This window comes from Onychostruthus taczanowskii, unplaced genomic scaffold (genome assembly GCF_017590055.1).
Source record: "Onychostruthus taczanowskii isolate IOZ18803 unplaced genomic scaffold, ASM1759005v1 scaffold2, whole genome shotgun sequence".
Lineage (NCBI taxonomy): Eukaryota > Metazoa > Chordata > Aves > Passeriformes > Passeridae > Onychostruthus > Onychostruthus taczanowskii.
In genome coordinates, this window is record NW_024499239.1 from 23,547,220 (window position 1) to 23,570,940 (window position 23,721).

The window sequence follows — 23,721 nt, forward strand, 5'->3', positions numbered from 1 at the left end:
CCAGCTCCGAGGCTGCATTCAGAAGCATTCTTGCTTTGCTAGTCATTTAATGTATCACAATATATTAAGTGGAAAAGGAAAAGCTAATGTTGTATCTGTGACCAGCCATGTGAGTAAGAAATTGCAAAACCCACAGTGGCAGGGAGGCTTGGTACACAAAATAATCTTATTTGAGATAATAATATATTTTCCATGAACAAAATTAGAACAATTTGCTGTGACCCATCTCACCACCTTATAAGGTCTCCCAGTAATTCATCCTGACCTTGACTGGTTTGCATCACTCATTCCCTTGAAGCCAGGGGGTGTGACTGCATGGGTGGCACTGCCTGACCAGAACCACAGACCAAGATGCTGAGGTGGCAACTTCTGAGATCCACCTCCTGGGAATGCATTTTCCAACTATCTACATCAGGAGCTGAGTCCTTGTGCAGGGAACAACATCCAAACCTGTTTTCCAAAGCTCAGGGCACTGAGAAGGACACCTGTTTAACCCTGGACAGCCTCTCCCCAGAGACAGCAACAATCCTCATCCAAAATCCAGAGTCCATGCTGCTGCTGAGCACATCTGGCACTGCTGCTCCCTTACTCACTCCTGCCCACACCACACAGTAACAAAAGCTATCAACACTCTACAATTCTCCAAAGTCAACAAGCCTTTAAAGAACATTATTTAAAAAAAAAAACAAAAAACAACAAAACAAAAAACCACCAACCAACCAAAAAAAAAAAAAAAAACCCACAAAAAAAAACCCCAAAAAACTCACCCAAAACCATTTAAAGGCACAATCTCTGCACTAGAAAACAGTCTGCAGAAGGACCAGAAATAAAGGAAACTATAATTAAATATAATAGGCTGGATTTAAGCAGATATCTAGGTTAAACAACAGAAGAAATTATTTCATTACACTTATTAGGCTGTGGACTTGCTGTTCAAGAGGGAGAATGGTGCCTCTAGAAAACTGTGCTTTTAAACAGCACTTCAGTGGCATAATAATGCAGAAATTTTGAATTTATGTCTCTGGAAAGGGGGCAGGGCTCCATCTCAGTTCACATCACAGGCTAGAAAGGGAAAATGCCTTTCTCAGGTGCTTTTATCAAAGTGAAACAGAATTAACCAAAAACATTGGTGCAACCACACTTTAGAATCATCAGTATTTAGAGAAATAAACTTCCTTTAATGACAGAAACAGTTACAAATAGGGCCTTTGGCCCTTCTCAGTTAACCTGGTTAAGAATATGTCATAAACTATCTGTAATACAGAATTGCTCAGACTGTATTTAGCAAATAAACTGCTTTCTTCTTCCTTTTTTTTTTAAAGGACCCCTTCTGAAAAGCATTGTTGAAAGCAAATATTTTGACAGCACTTATATGTGTACAATTTACAAATAGTAATAAAAAAAGTCAGAAGATAGCAGGTTTGTGTCACCACACCTCTCATCTTCAGAGAAAATACATGCTATGTATTAAAAGTTTTCAAAAAATCCTATTTTTTCCATTTCTTTTCCTGTGGTGTTTACAGGAAGCATGATTGCTTGTTCACAACACTGGTTTGGCTGAGGAGGAGGGGAACAGCAGAGACAAACAGCCAGCAACAGACAAGAAAGGCAAGAGAGATAAATGGACAATGTGACATTTAGATAGATAAAAATCACATCTGGAAGATCAATATAGGAATTCTTAAGAGTTACAAGAACAAAATATTTTCTCATTGATTTCTTATTTTAAACCATTAACAGAAAAATAGCTAAAAATAGATACACTAAGATATCAGTAACATCACCTCCACTGTGGAGTTTTTTAAAAGTATTTATGTATGAAAGTAGGTTTTGCTAACAAGATAAAGACAAGAGTGACCAGGCAGACAGCCCCACCTGAATGGCGTCCAATATCAGGGTGGGGTTGCTTTGTTTTGGTTTTAAAACATAGATGGGGTTAAGTACAGTTTTAAAGGTAAAATTCCTCTTCAGAATTCTGCTGTTCTGCGTGGTTTATTTAACAAGTACAGTACCTGGGTTCAAATTGTGCCAATGGCAGCTTTGAGAAAGAATCATAAAAGTGTTTAAATCCCCCTTTTTGTTTAAATTGACCAAATGGCACCTATTGCCTGAAGCAATAAAGTAGCTTGTGTTCACAAGATAAATCTATAGAAGGAAAGAGAGAGGCTGGGGTTTCAGCTGAAGTTAGGCTGCTGAATGCTGACATTATTGATTTTAGCTAGTTCAGCTGGCCTTGTAATTAAAATGTAAATTTGAGAAAGAGATTATGTCCTGACAGAAATGGTGGGATTAGGGGGAGATAAAAGCCCCTCAGTGAAAATTCAGAGAAAAAGCAAGCCCAGGTTTCCTCAGCTGTGTGGATTTAGACGAAATCAAGCTACTTCAGATTCACTGAAGTTTAATTGAAAAAACAGAGATAGAATATAAACAAGTATTATGGACTTCACCTTTCCTGAAAAAAAAATTAATAATTTCTGCTGCCCATTTGTTGAATCTTAGTTAAGCCAGGTGTATGTGATTTATAATAGTAGACACTGTCCTAGATTGCCAGGAAAATCCAGCAGTTCAGGTCCAATATTTCCCCTCTTACTCTGCGCTCACAATGAAAATGCCTGCTGGTATTTTACTCAGGAAGCACAATAAGCCTTGGACTTTGCAAAGCTTCCCAGTGCCTTTGAATGTAGCTATGCTCATTCATGTGAAATCTTGGAATCCTCCTTTGGAAATTCAAATTAAAGAAAAAAAGATAACTGTGGTAGTTAAGGAGAAGAGTTCACTAACATTACATAAACACTTTGGCTTACTGGAATTACAGAATATGTTGACACTTTGTTACCTCTCATTAATTAACCCCACTTATTACTGCTTTACAATCATAGTTAAGAACCAGAAAAACACAAATATACAGCATTTCTATCAAGCCCTTTCTAGACCTTACACCCTCACCTTTTAAGCTTTTTCCTTATGATTTTTCATCCCCTGGCCATGCATAGATCCTCTGAGGGATACTGCTGTGGCAAACTACTTGAAAGTGTTCCAACATCTTGTGCAGTGAGCATTAATTTCCAATAACTTCAGCACAAATCAAGTACAACTCACAACCTGTTAGATTTTCTGGGAAATTTTTATTTACACAGAAGGACCTCTCCTTAGAATGAGGAAAGTTTCCATGACCAGCTGATCAGGATGCATTAGAAGAAGTATCTACAGTCAATACTTCTACATGGATGTTGAAGTATTTTGCTGGAAGGGTTAATCATGTTTTTCCATAAATATGAAAAGAAAATCTTTAACCAAATATTGCATTACAAGCATTTATTGTCGTAAGTGTGGGCTGGTCTCTGTAGGTTCAAGCTGTACTAAAGGAGGTTGAGGTTGGATATTAGGAAAAATTTATTCACTGAAAAGAGCAGTTAAACACTGGAAGAGGCTCCCTGGGGAAGTACTGGAGTCACCATCCCTGAAGTATTCAAAAATGAGTAGATGTGGCAATGTTGTAGTTTAGTGGGCATGGTGGTACTCAAAGTTTGGATTTGATGATTTTAGAGGTCTTTTCCAATCTTAATGATGATTCTGTGATTCCATACAGGACTTGTGTTTGTGCATATACAGCTATATCAAAACACACTAATATAACAAGGCAATCTCACTTGTAAAATTGTCATTAAATACTTCTGGAGTTTTAGATCCTAAGAGAAATGGAGACCACACATTCATTTGATTACAGAAATTCTGGTCTGGGGTTTTAACTTCAATGCTGAATATTTGTTTTCAATACAGTTATGATAAATCAACACATGCTATTTACATCATGTAACAACTACATCTGATTTTTTTAAAGGATTCATAGCATTATTAATAGAAAACTTATTCTAGGTACTCGACTTGTCAGGCTGAGAAACACAACTGTGTGCTACTTGCATTTTCCAAATTTAGGAAAAAGGAACCTGAATTTCAAAGAGGTAAATTAGTAATTCTGTCTAACATTCCCCCTGTAAAACATGACATACTTTTTCCCCTTAGAGAAGTCAGGTACAAGCCTTATTTAGCTTAGACAGTGTAATTCTAAGTCTCAAACTCAGCCCCTGACAATGGTGCTTTACACACTGAAGTTTACAGGTTTGTTTCTGCTGAGGTCTCCACTGAGCTGTTCCTCCACATAAAACTGTTCTCCACATCCTTCACATGCAGGGAGAACTCCCTCAAAAGTTCCTGAGGTATGAAGACCAGACAAATCAAACTGTACTGAAAAGCTAGACCCAGACAAACTGAGAAACCAACTGCAGAAAGGAAGGAAAATGCTTACGTATAATTTTAATTTCCATCTAGCCAGCACAGGTGTGTCTTTTCAACAATTCAACTGTGCTACTTAACAAACCGAAAAGTACAACTGAGATACCATCAGATTAGAAAAGGCAGTCTGGGGACATCTAACCCAGAAAAAGCACTTCCCATTGTGAGGAAATGAAGGAAGAATTTCAGAAATTGATAGAACTAACTCTTGGGATTTTAGAACTGTAGCTTTGATTCCCATATGAAAGAAATCTCAAGCAGACTCCAAGATGCAATGTGAACCTGTGAAGTAGCTATCAGTAACCTAAAACCATTCAGCTTAAGGCTCAAATACAAGAGAAATAATCTTATTAACCAGAGTAGAAATAAAGGTTTGTGACTGCACAGTCATTCGTAATATCATTTTGGATAAAGATGAAACTTGATAACAATAGACTGCTTCCTTGCTAATAGTCCCAAGTCAGATGATTGCTCTTGTAAAACAGCTATAGGACTTCCCTGTCCCCAAAGCATTATTGCATGGGTAAGTAATGCTTGCAATGAGACACGGACAAGAACTACCAACTAAAGTGGGTGCTTCAGACTAGAGCTGAGAATTGTTCCATTTGCACATGGAAAAGGAAAGAGATCACTTCCCATGTGAGTCAGAGCTCAGCTGCAAGCCTGGCCAAGACCACCAAGGGCAGGAAGGAATCTCTCATTCTTCGGCATCAGCCAAAAATTCTATTCTACAGGACAAGAGCAATGTCCCATAGAATAGAATTGCACAGTTACATCCCTTACCTCATCCACCCTAAGGCTTTATGCCCATGGAACCAACAGCTGACCAGCAAAGGCTGGAATGTGGAAAACCTCCAGTGAAAAGATTTTATTTCTCCCTAAAGTTTCCTTTACATGAATAATGGCTCCATTTTCCAGGGCTTAGTAATACCAGCCATACCAGGACAGGTCACTCATCAGTGGTATCAGCAACATCAGTGCCCAGTGGTGAGATCTGAGCAAACATATCAAAATTATTTCCACTGTTGTTTCTTTTTCAGCCAAATATTCCTCTTTAGCACCACAGTGTATTTTAAATGACCCTGTGGTCCCACAGGAGAGCTGGCCTCTTGTCAGCTGCAGACATCAGATGCAAGTGTAAATAAGGATTATACAAATGGGAAGTCATTAAAATTCTGGTAATGCTAATTTGGCATGACACCTCTAATGGGTTATATCTTCACACTTCAATTATCTAATCACCTAAATTCTTTTAACAAATTTACATTTCATTTTATACATCAAGATTCAAATTAACTTGTTCAATTCTACCTCCACCCAAACTGCAACCATGCTCAATTCAATTTCTGTAATTAATATCGTCACCAATTTTGAAACTGTAGTTATTAACCAATTAAACACACAGATAATACAACTGCATGTGTCTATATACTTACTCATAGAACTTCTAATAAATTTTCATTTTTAACAAGTTTTTCAGCTCTCAGGAGAAGCACAAAATTTACCTTGTTGGTAGGATACATTTTTGTGAGGGAAATGAAAGGAAATAAAGTGATATTTAAATCAATAATTTACATGTCACGTTTCAATCCATTTCCACAGTCATGTTTTACAGCTTTGTTTTCTGGTTTACTGTATCAAGTTAATCTGGCTTGTTCAGGAAAAGTAACAACAAAAGGAAAAATAGCTATTAACCATTCACACTTTCCACATAACACTGGGATTTCATTTCACATGGGAGGTTTAATGCTCCAGGTAGAACATTACACTCACGCAGACTTTCATTTTCTAAGCTGTGATTTTCAGGAATTCTGAGTTATTTTCAGCCCATTTCCTAAACTGGGAACATATATAAATATATAATAGCTTTAAATAGCACTAAGTAAAGCTGAATGTCTTCAGAAGCATAAGGAATGATTAATTTCTTTCAAAATTTGTTTTTTAATGAACACATCAGATAAAGAACAACCAAGTGTGACCATTAGCCCCTACATAATGGCAGGTATACAAAATGAGAGGTTTTGTTTTCTGATTGGTTGACTTCTTCACTATATTTTCCTATCAGCAAGAGTTTAAATACAAATTGGGAAATTCTTAATCCATTTTGATTTTTAAAATATCCCTGAGTAGATAGCAGGCTTCTTCTTTTATCCTTCCCTATAAGAAGGAATTCAGATAGCAGCCAGGTATTGTGATGGTGTCATACAAAGGGTGGTAAGGTGCTTTATTTTTAAAAAATGTGTGTCCATAAGAAAGATGGGATAAAAGAGAAGAGGTGAATATATTTCACTTCCAGTGGAAGCTGGCAGAACTTTTGCATGTTAGAATTACTTAGGCTGCTGCTAAAGATATGAAAAATGAGTTCCAGGTCGTAGCTGCAGCCTGACTTTCATGAGGTAAACTGCAGAAATGGGAAAAATAACCATCAACATCATTGAAAAAGCCACAGCAACAGCACCAGTCTTACACAAATACTCATGGACAAATGCAGGAGCAAGCCACTGCTTACAGGTTTTTAACTTAAAGCTTTTTGATGGCAGCTACCCTTCCCTACAATGTACTGAGATCTTGAGAGTCCTCAAATATACTGTTACACAGAAGTCAAGCTGCAGACTTACCAAGCAAGTGGTACAAAGGACAAGGAGCAATGCACTGAAGTTGAATTAAAATGAACTTTCTTCAGTAACACCACTCTCAATTTCACAACAACACAAGTAAGTGTAACTTCATTTAAAAATTATCTACTTTTACTAAGAATGCAAAATTACAGTTTGTCATCTGCTATGTGTTCTGCAGCTGTAGTCAGCACTTGAAGGCTGAGCTGCATTTAACATCACCTAAACAAAAAGACAGCAAGACCTAAACAAGAAGAGCCACCCTGCAGCACCCTAAGTTGGCCATTCTATGGGAGGAAGTGGCTGTGCATATCCAGCTGCCACTAATGCAGGTGAGGGAACAGCACCTTATCCCAGCTCACCAGACTGGCACCAGTATTTGCAATATTCAGGCTCACTGCCAGCTTCACTTTGCAATCCCTCTGTCCCAGTGTGTGTTCTGCACACTGACAAGCACACAGGGTGCTGCTCCTGCCTCTGAATTCCTGTGGAAGATGATGGAATGGAATAAGCTGCTCGTCTCAGTTGCTCCTGCTCCTAAAAGTATTTGTTTATCCAGAGCCAATCACTGCTCTGGTGTCCATGTAATGACTTCCTCAGGGCAGGCAGAGATTACCCACGCTGCTGATCACTTTATTACTTCAGAATGGCTGTTTATTTACCTTAGTGCAGCAGTAACATGCAGGGATAAAGCTTGTCACAGCTGGGCAAACTCACCATATTCCTTACGCAGGTGGTCTGGAATGTGGGGCTCATAACCTTCCTTCTCAGGGACCTCCACAAACTCATCTTCATCCTCATCCTCATCATCATCATCCGAGGCTTTCATCTACAGAGATATTTTTGTTTGGGTTATTTTCTCTTTATTTTCATGTGAAGACTGTTTTTCATTTCTCTTCACACTGAAAATATTTTGCAAACATCCTGATAGCCCTACTGAGACTTCTCTATGCCAAAAGTATTTCCCTAATTATGTATTTAATCTTTATCTAAGATTAGGCCTTTGCTTAACATTTTATCTCTAAAGCCATACTCTATCCTAAGGGCCTCCTTAAAGCCCCTTTTAGCCATTAGAACACATGCAGTTGGTGAAGTCTGAGAAAGTGTGAAGCTATAAAATAAGACCAAAAAATCTTAAAATAACATCAAGATTTTGACTTAAGGAGCAAATGACAGTTTTAACTCTTCTCATTTTGATGATTTTACTCATTTACCAGCACTCAAATAATCTGTGGCATGTTAAATGGTACCACAAATTTTTTAAGAGTTCAAAACCACAGAAGGCAAACAAGAGGGGAAGCTGATGAATGGGCAAGCTAAAAGTGACCCAAATAATATTCAGATCTGTATGCTACAGTGGTTCAGTGTTTTCTTCACAACAGCACTAAGAATAATTTGATACATTCATTTCTTAAGTGATTTGTTACATCCCCATCATTTATATCACCAGACAGCACACTCTACTCAACAAAACAGGATTTTCCTAAATGTGCACTTGGTCTGTCTTGCAGTCTGAAACTGAGGATCCACGAGTAGGTGGGGGAAAAAAAAAATGGAGTTCCAACTAACCAGTGTAATTCATCCACATAAGTAGCTTCCTTTGTATAATTTTAGCTAGCAACTGCTGTGTACGTGCCACCAAATCCATACTTTTTCTAAGCTTGTTCCATAACCTGAAAATTATTTTTATTTCTAAACTGCACATAAGCTATAAGAATCTGTCACCAGACATGGCCTGTACTACCAGAGCTTTAAAAAATCAAATGTCAACTACCCTAAAAAGGCAACAATGATGGAGACTTAAAGCTTTATTTCCTTTACCCATGTTTAGAATCACCTCATTCCCAACAACATAATTAGTACTTTCTTGTATGTTTGCCATGTGCTTTTACAAGGAAACAGTAAAAGGTATCCACTAAATCCAACATTAGCACAGGCTATCACTTTTCCCACATCATTGCAGCAACCCAAAGCAATTGACAAGGAATAGCATAATTTCACTATTTTCAGCTGTGTTCTTTACTTCTATTAGTGCACCTGGATTCTGGTAATATTCATACCAACTACTCATTGTTACAAGCAACAGAAGATACTGCAGGTTTTGCCTGCAGCAGAATTTTCCCAATCTAATTCACTACTCTAATCTTGTGTCACAGCTGAGTTCCTTTAAATCATACATATACTCTGCAGCCCAAAATCTAGCAGCTAACCTTGGTTTATCAAATGTGCTTAAAAATTAAAATAAGTAATAACTTAAAAAAAAAAAATCAGTATTTCTTTTTGGCCGTAATTAATTGTAACCTGGACTGTGTTAATTTCTAACAAAGAACGTTAGTTGATATTAATACACAGATATACATTAATACATAATGAATGGATGGTATAAGTTAGAAATAAAATTCTTCCCTTTGTTACAAAAGTTACTTTGAGCTAAGAAAGATGCAGTTCCAGTCAAAAAGAAGAGAAAAAAACAGATTTACTGTCCTGATGACAGGAGCTGCATTCTCACTACAGAATTTACTATTGCATTCTTACTACAGAATACCTAATTACTCTTAATTTTAAAAGAAGATCTCAGGGCAATCATGTTTGAGAGCACCCAGCTGCCAAAGACAGGTAAGGACCCCAGTGCAGTCTTAGCCCAATTATCCCTGCCTGAGAGCTGCCAATATTTTTTCAGCTCAGTGCAGGTGGATCCTGAACCCTTGGTTTACTTTTTTTTCCCACTACCATCATTTCTCCTGATCTAAATCAAAGCAGCAATTCAGGCCATACCTGGCCCAGCCCAGACAGGCACACTGAGCCTGACCTCCCCAGCAGAAACCAAAACAGAATTCTAATCAAAGAAAGGATCCACCACTAACCACAAACTCCCAAGGCCACTAGATTTGAAAGCAGAACATCTGTCTGAAATGACAACTTTTAGAAGATATTCCTAATGGCCTTCAGAAAGAAAAAAATCATCATGTTTTCTACTGCACATCTGAAGAGGGCTAAAGATTGGAGAGAAGTTAGCTGGTTTGTATTTTGGTTTTGAAATTCTGCTACTGTTGTCATTCCCTTTTCATCTACTAGGGACAATGTAAATTTGGAAGTAACCACCAACAAATAACCTCCAGTATTTCTCCAGCTACAAGCAGGACGTCATCATAATTTTCAAATTCAGGTTCCATTTCTTCCCTAGCTATTAAAAAGAAAATTTCACCAAGATGAAATTTGTCATAGATGATCTTAGTCTGCAACTTTGTGCCATAATGTACAAACTAACTTTCACATCATAAAACAGGGAAAGTAAATTCAGTGTATTCCTTTTGTATTCATCCAGTCTGTAAACAAATAAACAGCAACAGGTTTAAGGAACAGAGAAATAGTGTCAAACAAGCAAGAGAAAATAACTCAGTCCAGCCTGATCATTTAACTTAAATTGCCAGATTATACCTAAAATAGCAGGGATATTATACCAGTACTTCCTTGCATGTCATATCTGAGAGGACTAGAGGGAAAGCAGAGTACTATCTTTAATTGAAATTTCACCTAATTTGTTCCTATCACTCGAGGCACATATCTCTCTGTATGGTAATATTCTAAAATTCAGTGGACTTCACTAATCCTCCACCTGAAAACTGCACTGGAAGCAACTTTGCTGCATTACTGCATGATCTAAAACTTTAAAGCACGTGAAAAGCCTGACAGAGAAAAGGCATAATCAGATGCAAATTCACTTTGTTTAGGTACAATCCATGAACTGTGCATTCAAGTACTATAGAAAACATTAATCATAGGAAACTGTAATTTTTGTTATCAGTCTAACACTAATCAAAAGGGAAACCTGTCACTACCACTGACCTGTGAAACGTCCCAATTATACTCTTCAGAAATGACAGGAGCACTTAACTTCCTCACTGGGTAAATGACGACAATCAATCAACTTTGAATAACAATGAGCCACGGAGCTGAAAATTATTTTTTGTATAGAATCTACCCAGGAATTTATGAAAGGTGAAAAGCAACCCAAGGTTTTAGGGGCATTATGGCTTTCAGCTAGTGCAGCACATATCAAACACTAAACAGAATTTATGTGTTTTAATTTTCTAAAAGGTAGATGTGGACTTGGTGCTACAATGCATAACATATAATGCCAGATTTTAAATATGGGGGTCATTTTCATAAAATATTATGCGTATTGTTCACACCCTTGAATTTCCCTGGAGTCTTCTATTAAATTTAGATTTCCTGAAAAAAAAATTAACTGCTTAGCTAACTATCAGGAATTAAGCCCTCTTTTCCCTTCAAAAAGACAAAGTCTTTATCTTAACTTAACAAGTTAAATAAGTCATCTTTTTACTTTAAAATATTAAAGTTGTCACTGCTGGAAATTCAAGAAGTTGCACAGTAATAGCAGGTAGTTATACCTCAATTTACTTCATTCCAGTGGTACTTTGTCAGAAACATCCCATTTATGTATGTTTGTTCCATTTCCTTGATAGACAAAGTGGGAGAGCTCATGGGCAACATTATTAGTTAGAAAAGTATCTTTTGTTTTTTTAAAGTTCCAAAAAGCAACTTCTACAGAGGTAGTGGGAAAGCTCAACCACCTCCTATCTATGTTTCCATTATAGGTAAACTTTTTCAGTCAATGAAAAAAAACCAAAACAATCCATCATTAAATCAGAAGAAATAAATATTTAAGACAATAGTTTTAAGTGGCAATTAAAGTATAATCCTTTTAGGAATGAGGAGTTAGGGTACTTGCAACCATGAAAAAGGAGAGCAAGATAAAAACAAGCAATATGAAATTGCTAGTGTGCCATGGCTGAAAGGAAGTAAAAGTATAAGAGCAAGTGATAAATATCACAGCGTAAAGCTTTTCTTGTAGCCTACAAGATTAAATACCTCTAAGATAGGTAGTCACAAACTGCTTGTTTCTCAATCACCTGTCATAGAATGTGAGAAAGAAGCTCCTGGTTTCAAATACATTCTAATTATCAGGTGATATGAGGAAACTCTCCAACACAGTCTTATCACAGATGGAGGGTGAATGGGCCCCTGTCTGCCACTAGAGAATGGTCCACCAGATCCCCAGACATCAGAGGCTGCTTGCACCACCACTGCTCCTCAAGTTCCAAGGGGAAGGCAATTTTTATCCTGTTAATCTGCTATAAAATGCTGATATGTATTTTTGTATTTATTTATCTAAGTCATAGAATGATGTGTTTGCAAAATTATGTGTTGGTTGTTGGTTTCTTTAACATGGTAGGATCACTGACTAGGTATCTGTATTCCTGTGAGAAGAAATAGGATTTAGCTAGGCAATTTTCAGATTCTTGAGTGGTACTTACTTACATATAAGAATATGGTTTAAAAAAAGACAGAAATTATTTTCACTGTAATCACTTAGAACATCTTCACAATTCTCCTGATTTTTCACTAAAAACTTAAAATAGTGCAGACTATTCCAACTAGACAAGTGCAATCAAACCACTTCCTCCCTAACTCATTAAAAAAACTTGAAAAAACAGATGTTTCCTTATTACTCTGCATTATTTAAAAAAAACTGGGAAAAGCACAGGATGCCAGTAGAAATGCAATTGTTTCTTTTACTTTGCAGTCAATGCTCCAACAGCCTCCATCTGTTAGTGCAGCTCAGTGCAACCAGAGCCCAGTTACAGGCCTTGTTCACCCATCCCAACCAGTAATAAAAGTGAAAAAAGCCTCCACCCACCTTGGAAATGTGAAAAAAGCCTCACACAATGCTTGAAAAGATGTGAAGAAAAGCCCTTGATCCTTTGCTCACTTTTATACAAATTGACTGCTACATTCTGTTAAGAGGATTTAAAAACCCGAGTCTCTGCAATCATAATTAAAGCAAGCAATAAAATTACTGAAATATACAATGCAATCAGTTTATAGGACTAGACGTACAGCCACTACTAATTATTTTAGAAAAAAGAAGGAAGAGAAAAGATAGCACATGAAGAAGTCATATCTACTCACTAAAACAGCACTTGCAAACTACAGCTGGGACCATTAAATAAATTTTGCATGGTCTAATTAACTTGGTTTGCAATCTCAATTACTTTTCACCCAAGAAATCACTTTTGTTCAGTTTTATGCGTGCCTGTTTCCCTTTTCTAAAAAAAAATGATGTAAGGCATCCTCAGACAAGTGAACTCTAAACTTCATTTGTCTTTCAGCAGGCTTGATGGCTATGCATTTAAAAACCCATTCTATCTTATAAACTAAAAATTAAATGTACTCAGCTGTGATGGTCGTCATTGCATCTGCTATTTATATGCTAATACCCTCACTGAAAGATCTTGCAAATTATTCCACCATGCCAATATCTCATGTGCATCTACTCAAAGCCAACTAAATATTTTTCTAGAAGATTTTGGTTGGGGAACCAGAATATTTATTGCTGTAGAACCTGGTTAGCGGGGCAACCTTAAGCACATGCATTTTTTTATTCAACCACAACACAAAATATACTTCAGTTATGTTAAATGAAATTTGAGCATATTCTATGTAAGAAAACAGTGACTGGGGGAAAAATCTTCAGTGCCAGTAATAGAAACTCAATAGTCAAACAGTGTATCTTTAATGTAAAGACACATTCCTCCTTTTCCATTCTATCATCCAACACAAGTGACATGTAAATAAATGCTGGCATTTGGACAGATTTTAGAACCATGCTTGAGTTTTCTCATGTGCAACACAAGGAAAACACAAACTACTAACAGAGCTGTATTTATAAGAATCTCCCACACAGCCTCCCTCCCCTTCACTTTGTGATATGAACATAAATTCAAACCCCATGACTGCAAATTAGATATGTGGTCCAGGCAAAGCACATTTTATGTTCACCCGTAAAAGTATCACCATTCATTCTATGTGTAGTTGCTCAACAGCACATAAGCATCTTGGCCAGGCTGACTTTTATTTAGGAATGCACTTTTCACATTATTTCCTAATTTCCAGGAGTTAGTAAAAATGCTTGAAGGGTTCCAGCCCAACACTTAGCCAAAGTACACTGGAGAATGAACATACCTTGCTACAAATTGCTTTAGCAAGGTAACAACTACCTGATGAACCAGTTTATCCCTAAAGCAAGAATCTGTGAGGATTCTCACAGTCCTGGAGGGGCATGCTCAAAAACCAGTTCAAAAGACTCTGCATCTTCCAGAAAAAACTGGTATGACCAATAGACCCAGCAGATCAGTGCGTGCCTTCACAGTTTCAGAGGACAGAAAATAAAAGCAGTCTAGAAAACTGGTACATTGGACAAAACTATTACCTCAGGAAGATATTACAAGGCAAGTTCACTGTTTCTTTAGCAATAACCACTCAAGATGGGTCCTCAGATGTATTTTCATACCTCACTACTAGAGCTCCTACCATCCACCAAAACTGTGGTTGTATAAATCATCTTAATCCTTAAGTAGGTACATCAAAAAGGCCAAGTTTTCTTGCAATCCACATTTTTCAGAAAATAAGTATCACATTCGGGGAGATGCAGCAGTTTTAGTTGAAGTAGTGAAGGTTTCCAAGTCTAACAACAGGTAAATACACATCTCAAATAAACCTAATTTATTACAGGCAGGTAAAAAATTATTCTATGCAAGATACACATAACCTTACGTGTATTTCTGATTGTGGATTTCAGGTACAAAGACATTTTAGATGTAGATATATTTACTTTCATATTGCTCATCAGTTAAATTTAAATGCATTAATGTATATTTCAAGCCTAAAACTTTTCTTCCTTTTCCATTTTTATAAATATACATTTAGCAATGTACCTTTATGAACCTCACAAGAAAATTCACTTGAATACACAATTTCCTCTTGTAAGGTAGGATGGATAAAAAGCAGAAAGCAAATTTATATCGCCTACTTAGAGAGTACACACTGCTCAGTATTCATAGATGAATCAAGGGAGATGACCCTTGGGCCTGAAAAACTTAAATACTTAACATAAGGGTTAAGCTGATGATGGAGACATCCTCCTTTATTTTACACTCTATTAGAGGAGCTCCAAATTGCATTGTGCCACCTGCGAATGAGACAGGGCTCAGAGGTCGTCACAGTGACAACCCCAAGAATTCATGGCTAGATCTGCATAACAAGATATTTTTAATAACTTCATAGCAGTGGCAGGCTGCACGGCCAGGGCAAAGCATAAAACACACCACAGCAACATTCAGCTCTCAGGAAGAAACAAAACCAACCAAACCCATCACCCAGCTGATCAGGCACTTGAACAAGGGAGTGCTGTTCTGAGGGCTAAGTTTACAGTGTTTTGTTTTATATCAGTCCTACATCCTAATAAAACCTAAAAAAATTGAAAGCTCTTTTAGGTGAAAAGTGATCCTTTAACAGAAATAATAAGAACATGACAAACATGACAATAAAAACAACATCAATTAAAACAGGAAGGAGGGAAGAGGGAGCATTAAGTATCTGCATGACCCACTTAATATTCTGTGTTTACTTTTGCAGTTATGGTTGACCTGGCTTTTTTGATAAATATTACCTAGACAAAAAAACCCACACCATTTAAATGTTGCCTGGGCTACCAGTTTGACCGTATAAATATTAATAAATTTTATTATTTATTCTGACCACATTACATGCTAACAATGTATAAAATCTGGTAAAGAACATCTTTAGGAATAATGCTGCTGTAATTATCAAATATTCCTATATTTCTCTGTAGAAAACATAATAACAATCAACATCAAGTTATCACTTAAATCTTAAAATTAAATGCTTCCAGTTTTCATAGGGCAACTTCTTGTTAAGAGTTGGGGTTTTTATTAAAAAGCAGCACATGAGGAAAAGACTTCTCTACAAAGGTGTCTCTCTTGCTGCATGGTCTGAGCATGTTTTAGTAAATGTGGTTTCAGGCACTGTGAGGGACCACTGAGGACAATTACCTAACCCCCACAAACAACTTCTCTAAAATGAACAAGAGAAAAAATCTGTAAGGATGTGAGTACAGGAAGCTGTAACAGAGAGCTGTCAGCAGGACTGGATTCTCTACAGCCACAGAAGCAGAAAAAGAAATCTAAAACTCAAGTGCAGCTCTTTTTTTTTTTTTTTTCCCTAAAGCAGGCACTAACTTAATGAAAAGAGCTTGTTATAAAGCTACAAAATTATTAGGTAGAAATAACTCATTAGAATTGCTAAAATGCCAAACTGTAGTTGAAGACATGGAGGAAAAAAAGTCAGCAAGTGTTGTAGCCAAGTAATTGGCAGAACTCTTGGCTTAATTTATAACATATTAAAATTTAAACCTTTTAATGTATTTTAGTACTAAATAATTAGCAGCAAATATTTAAATAGTAAATTTGTAACAATTTTCTGATATTAATCTTTCTGAAAAAAATCTTACTTGTATTATAGAGAGGTTTGAGTATCAGGTTCTGGACAACACAAGGACAGGCTACTCCAAATCTAGTTATTAATGGCATTATTGAGTTCAACCAGATGTTTCACATGGATAAAATTAAGTACACGAATAAATCAAGATCCAAGTACACGCTTAGATTTGACAGAAGATAAAGAAAGGTGAAACAAAAAGTAATGAATACAGTTAATGAAAAACTATATATCCCTGGTTGTTAATGTAATTTGAAATTTAAAATTCAAAGTGTAACAGGTCTGTTAAATGATTCCTCTGCTGACACACATGAATGGGATGTTTCTCACATCATCTTCCCTCCTGGATTCTGTCTGCCCAAGTTTTAGCCAGCCTCAGTACTAAACCTTCCATGGCTTCCCAAGGTAATTACATAAGACATAAGCATACTTTGAGTGTACAAAATCCAGCTAATGAGCTACATTTCTATTAACAATGTCAGGATTTCAAGTATTATCCTAATGGGTAAGTCTTTATGAAAAGGATGTAAGTGAAAGGGAGCGTGCATGATTTATAATACAGAACATACTTGTCCTCTCTAAAATTGCAAGATCATTTGCATCTAATCAGCAGCAAATCAGAAAATAAACAAGAAAAAAAAATTTAATCCAGTATTATAAGAAAAGGAAGAAGACATTGAGAAACAAATCTAGTTCTAACCAGAAAAAAAAAAAAGAACAATTTGATCGTAAGTTATTCCTGCAAAAGAATTGAAAGTCTGGAAACAGTAGTGTCCATTTAAACACCAATCTAAGGCAATAATTACAACTGCACTTTTACAATAATTCATGGAGTCAGGAATTAACTTGAAATGTCTCTGGTGTTGCTGTCATAGTAAGTTTACCTGAAAACACAGGCTGAGCAGATGGCTGGCTCTGGATCAAGGTGGCACAGAATAAAATGTGGAGCGTGCAGTTTGCACTCCCTCTACTGGGCACTGGAATTATCCTAAGCAGGCACTCGGAGAAGAAAGGTTCCTGTCTGAGCACCCTGCTACCGTGAAATGAAAGCCTTTTTACAGCTCCCACCCTCTTCACCCGGATTCAGCCAAAACCCAGATTCACAGAAAAATGAATTTCAAAACCCTCAAAATGTTTATACCCTCAAAATGCATTTCCTGTCAGAAACCTGACACTCCAAACAAGGATCTAACTACAGTGAGCATAACCCACGTAAGCACACAAAAACTCACTTGCCTTTGACCAATACAGGTAGTCTGTGATTTTTTTCACCCAACCTCCACCCATCTGAAAAAGCAACAGCTTGTAAAAAATGCCTTGACTTCTGATCTACTGGGGGCACAGCAGTGGGAATGGGGAATGTGTGGACTGGGCAACTGGGATGTATTAATAATTATAAAATCTGCTTCAAGGGATTTGTTTCTAGACAGTTAAAGGACAAGCTTTGTTTTTCTTTTCCCTCTCCTCCCACAGCTCCTGAGAGGCAAACACCAAACACAGGCTGCTCGTGCTGGCAGGGTATAAGTGTCACACAGAAATTATGGCCCTCCTTGTAATTAAGACTCTCTGATGGTTTGTGTTCTTCGCTCTCATGGAGAAGAAACATAAAAGTGGATAGAACTCATGTCACTATAAACCATTTTAAGTCAAATTGTCTCACTGCATAAAGTTCTGTGCTTTCCTTCAAGAGACTTTGTAAACCTCCAGAAAGTTCTGTGGTTTGAAAAGCAGTTTGACTTTTCCATTTTTCAGTAAAGATAAAAGCAAAAAAGAACTTCAGAGAAAGTAGCTTGTGCTAATTGTGTAACAGGCTCTGACTGCCAAAGGCGCCTGCCTTGTGCTCTGTGATATGAAAAATGAAATGAGAAACAATGGAAAGCATGGATGTAATAATAAGGATTGCCAAAAGCACACACCTTATGAACCAATCAAATATTTCTTCTGTGAAATCAGGCCAGGTAACCACCAATTTCTTGCTCTCAGTGCAATTTACATCAAGCTACACTGCTGGTATATTCATATTAAACTGTAGTATCAAGAATTACTCCAGATATATACAATTATTTGCATTTCAGCCATATCCATGTGTAACTGATCAGCTAAAAAAGAGTAGCAATGACACATGGCAATTGTAAGGCACCCCAGGACCTTCCTTCTTTAAAGTGGCAGTTTAAATCTCTGTGGGATTGAGAGTTACAGTAGAGTTCACAGTAATAAATCTCCAGTTTCATTGTCTCTCAATAAACCCTTCCCTTTATCAACTTTCTTGATCTCAGTTTGAGGATAGGTAAAGCCTTTACTCCCTCTGTTCCCAGACAGAACAGAAACAAAACAGAACAGAACAGATGAAAAGGGGGAAAATCAGTGACTACAAAAGCATGGAGATTGAGCACGAAGAAAAGGCAAAAAGTCCCAGGAGAATGGGCAGGCCAAGTCCCCAGCCAAGCTGCCAAGTCCCTGTCACTCTGTTTTGTACTTGCTAATAATTAAATAAAACCCATCTCTTCCTGAAAGAATGGCTTGCTGTGGTGCAGGATCATGATGACAGTTGAAATGAGCAAGTACACAAACAATTCACCTTTACATTCTCCAGTCAAGGGTACAGCTACCTCAGAGTGCAGGGCCGCCATCCTATCCAAACACAGAGCTGGCACAGACCACCCACAAACCAACCTGCATGGGGCCCTCTGCACTCAGCCACCGATTCACATTCTCCCTCTGCTCACTGGACACTCCCCTTCATCTCCAGGTGTGCTCATCTCCACACATGAGCAGGTCCATGTGCCAGCAAATCCCATCTGCAAAGCTCTGCAAGGACAGGGTGGCTGGGAGCCAGGGCTGTGCAGGACAGACAGGCTCTCACTGCTGCTCCTCTTGGCTTCAGAGAGACAGAAGACAGCAAAACTGGCATGGCAAGAGCTCCAAGGACACCAGGACACCTGGACAAAGCCACAACACCTAACAGAGGCAGCAATGCTCAATTGAAGAGATGTGTGCAGTGTTTCACATGCTGACATGTAAATGTTTGACAGATGGAGATTCAATAACCATGGCCTAAGAGATTCTGTTTATTTTGTTCTACTAGACTCCCAATTTGCCATGTTTTTATGTTTCAATAAAGTCACCTGACACATGAATAAAATATAATTTATGCAGTTTCCTTCTGCTGTACAAAGCTCTCTGTGTTCAGGTTATAAATTTAAAATAGCTCAGCACTAACACTAAATTTGGCTATTTTCCACTGGAGAGAAACACTAGGAATATTTATATATTGTTTTCAATGCTTAAGTTAACTCAGTCTGCATTGCTTCATTTTGAAAGTATTGTGAGCACTATGTGCTTCTTATCTTTTTGTCCTTTTAACAATGGAATTTAATAGCTTTCAAATTAATATAGGTATTAGTTCTAAACATGTTATATAAGCATACAGACAGCACTGGTCACTCTCCTAAGTGGTAACCATACCACTCTAAACACACTCACACACGTGCCTGTTCACACACACACATGAAAATCAAGGCTTGGATGTCTTTTATATCTTACAAGAAATATAGCAACCAATATTCCATGCAGAGGTGCAGCAAATGAAGTCCTGTCAAGCAAATGGCAGGAATGACAGCAGATGTCTGGATTCCTTCATAGCTGGTTGCATAAAGGTAGCACACATATTTCACTGGAGACAAAAGCCTCTGACAAGACAGTCTTTCAGTACTTTTCATTCAGAGTTGGCATTTTTGACTGGTGTGGCACATCAGGAGGTGTTAAGATGATGAACCAGATTAATCTTGATTTAGCTTCATTTGTACAATGAAGGCAAAGTCTACAACACTCAGTCATGACTAAATGAGGCTACACAATTTAGCTCAAGCTGTTATGTCCAGATCAAATTCTTACAATCCAGTAAATCCAAACCAGACTCTAGTCTGGACTCTGACCCAAAGCACTTATTTTTATGTTAAGCTATGCAGTTATTTAATTTCATCACAGCCAACAGAAATTAGTGTCATGCAGCTCTGCTTTTTATCTGTGTAAACAGGCCATAAACTCTACAAATACATTATTCAGATCCTTTTTGGATCTGAATAATGTATTTGATCTTTCAGCCTCTGTTTACCCACAAAGTCTACTATTTCACAAGAACTGTCACAGGTAGTTGATGTCTGTGAAACAGTTTGATGCTCCAAATTTTCCTGTGATAACTTTAATCACATTACATGCTTAGTACAGAGTAAATGCTACAAAGCAGAGAAATTACCTTCCTGAACTGAGAGACTCTCAGAGTTTAGTAAATTGTGAAAGAACATGAGCAGTACAGTGTCTGTTGAGAAATATGCACAAAACAAGCTGAGGATTTAACAGCGTTATAATAAAGCAACTAAGAGTAAATAAAATCTGTACTTACCCACTTTTCTATCCTAAACAACAACAGGGATGCCTTAAACAGTTTTGGTCTAATAATCAGGCCCCTGAAATATTATACAGGTGTTTGCTGCTCCTTGAGGGAAGCTACAATCAGCTGAATTAATGTACTTTACAATAAAATCTGTGTTGAAAAGTTTCCCTGGTCAGGGCTTAAGAGAAAGAGCATTTTTCTGTATACAGCTAAATTTACTAATGGTCCTCTAAAGTAAAACAGAATTTTCAGAAACTCACCACTTTTCTTTTTCTGGCTTTAAAGGAAATGTCCATTTCCTTGTATTTCTTCATAGCAGTCTCCATTTCATTCTTGAGTTCAATGGCACGTCTCAGCCGATCATCATTGACTCCTGCTCTGGTAAGCAGCTGCAAACAAAAAAAACAACATCCTTATTCTCTTCTAAAGTCTGAGCCAAAAAAAAAAAATCATTCCAGTTTTCCCTCATAATTAATGAAACAACATCACAAATTCCTTTGTTGTACAAGTGACAATTAGTGAAGCCAATTAATTTTCTATCCAGACTATAAAAACTAACAGCAACTAGTGAAGCCAAAAATGAACAGCTATTACAAACATCTTCTGAGAGTGCCCTCCAGTAGGTCAAATTTCACTCAGGAGGCTCCATGATATACTGCTAACCTGATAGAGAGCTGTCTTAACAAAAACAAGCTGTGTTTTACTTTAAGACTTTGCAAAGAAGCCAAGTTTTACCTCTCTTTAAAAAAAAAAAACAAAAAAAACCAACAAAACACCAAAACAAAGAATTGCCTATAGGCACCACACCCAAGGCTTAGAGCTATCCTACAATAAACATAGCTCCTGCAGTCTCCTTTAGTCCACCTTTACTGAAATGGAAATCTTCTCTAATTGTTCCTGTTTCTTCAACCTTCATTTCCTTTTGGTTCACTCTCCCTCAAGCTTTGCTGTATCCCAGTCCTGGTTTCACAATCTCTTTATTAAAAAATGAAGAAAAAAAATTTCTCTCTTTATCCCACCTGAATCCAGGACTGCACAGAAGGCCAGAACTTATTTCTGAGAAGTTTGTGAGCATCCATGACACTGTTTATGATGGCAGTATTATCTTCATTCTCTTGCACTTTTATATCTGCTCAAAACAGGGGAAAAGAGTAAGTGCATGACATTTATGGTATCTCCACTACAGGAGCTAAAGAAGGCAAATTAAGACATTTGATCTCTTCAGAGAGAGTTAGAAACACTAGAATGCTTCTCTGCTCAGTATCAATTATTCTATTACTATCCACACACTCAAAAAATCTGAGGAAAGTATGAAAAGTGTTCAGTCCAACATGGCAGAAACAGTTGTTAAGCCATCGTTACTAAGGAATGACAAAATAAACCACAGACAAGTTCAGTCTTACTATTTTCATTACAACTTGTCCCAAGTTCAAATGAACTGGGCCTTATTGTACCAATTTTTTCACATTCAATACCAAATAATCCCTACTACCCTGGTAGTAACAGGGACTTGCTTGCCAAAGAAGCCAAGTATGCCATTATCCAAGCAAAAGTTATACTTTTCAGCCATTGTTGTCAGCAAACAGAGAAGCAGACATCACCCTTACTGTCTGCACATGGAATTCCCTTAGGACAGGAATTATAAGAAATTCCCAAAACACAAACCATCCTGATTTTTCTACAGGTAACTCACACTAGCAAAGTTATAGCAAAAAAGGTGTAATGACTTGCTAGCAAAACTACTTACTTTCTCACAAGGAAAAAGTTTCAGAAACACTCAAAAGTAAGGTTTTTAAACAAGCAGCTTATTCCCCAGCTAAAAAGAGGAAGAGGTGAACAGCAAAGAGAGAGAAAATTGTACCTGATAAACAGATTGTTTTTAAACACAACAGACTCATCAGAGATACTATGAAGTGGGCTTGCAACAATTACAGAAGTTCAGTCTTAGAAGGTAATTAATAAAATTTGCCAGCCACACACAAGAACACACAAAACTAAGAAGAGTTACTAGAGAAACCAGAAACAGAAAAAAAAAAATTAAAAAAAATCAAAGTGGTGTCCAGGAATCCCAAAGCAAAATGTTGTCCAGTAATCCCAGCATTTAAGTAACAGAAACAAAACCGAAACCACAAGCACAAAACACTTCAGAGAAAAGCTGCCTCCAGCTACAGATCAGAAGTTTTTCCAGATACCTGTGGAGATTTCAAGGTCTAGAGTATATTTATGTGAAATAAGCCCATGGTTCCTAACAAAACTCTGGTAATCATCATCATCATCATCGAGAGCAGGGCCACTGTATCGAATGTCTGAGCGTGCGCCTCCATCCAGCTCTTCTTGCTCAGGCTTCTCGTCTGCCTCCTTGCTTCCATCAGTTGTAACACACCGAGAAACAGCAAGAATGTCCTTGCTGCAGCATGGCTGCTCATCATCCATGCACCCCAAAGAGGATGGGTCAACTTCCCCCTGGGAGGACAAGGGGCATGCAGGTCTGGCCTCATCAGCAGACGTTTGTTTGCTGAGCTCCGGGTCAATCTCGTCCATCCCAAAATTGAAAGGATCTGGCATCAGCAGCTGGAAACAGTTTTCCATCTCTGTCAGTGTATCAGCAATCTCTTGGGACATTTCTATCAAGACAGAATTGTTTTATAAAATTGTTAGATACTGTAAAATATTAATGTCTCCAGAGCAGACACAGAGGTACAAAGCAAACAGGACTGCCAAAGGGGGAATCCATTTCTCCAGTGACAACTGAGCCACACAGATCTTCCTCTTCTGCAGAAATTGTCCTTATAAAAGTGACAATCCTAAGCAGGAAATCTACAATTTCAGAATCTACATGCCAGACATGTACAATCAGGGCTCCTCCCTTCCTTAGCCTCTCTAAAATTTCAGTATGTAAAGATGACTCAAGTGCTTCATAGAATTTGAAGGAAAACAAGGTTCAATGAGATATTCTTAGTGATGTTGGTGAATATTAGTTTTATAGCCATGAATTTTATTGCTGTGTGTAGGAATAGCCATGAATGTATGTTATTGCTC

The 23,721-nt window shown here is 37.5% G+C and overlaps 1 protein-coding gene across 2 annotated transcripts in view; it reads right to left on the reverse strand.

Annotated features, from left to right (window-relative positions):
- Positions 1-23,721, reverse strand: part of UVSSA (UV stimulated scaffold protein A) — a 47,508-nt gene that overhangs the window by 18,588 nt on the left and 5,199 nt on the right. For both annotated transcript variants that reach the window (XM_041402812.1, XM_041402813.1), the window contains exons 4-7: positions 22,875-23,306; positions 21,702-21,811; positions 20,943-21,071; positions 7,626-7,737 (exon numbers count right to left, since the gene is read on the reverse strand). In XM_041402812.1, the coding sequence (XP_041258746.1) occupies positions 7,626-7,737; positions 20,943-21,071; positions 21,702-21,811; positions 22,875-23,306 (783 nt within the window). The remainder of the gene's footprint in view (positions 1-7,625; positions 7,738-20,942; positions 21,072-21,701; positions 21,812-22,874; positions 23,307-23,721) is intronic.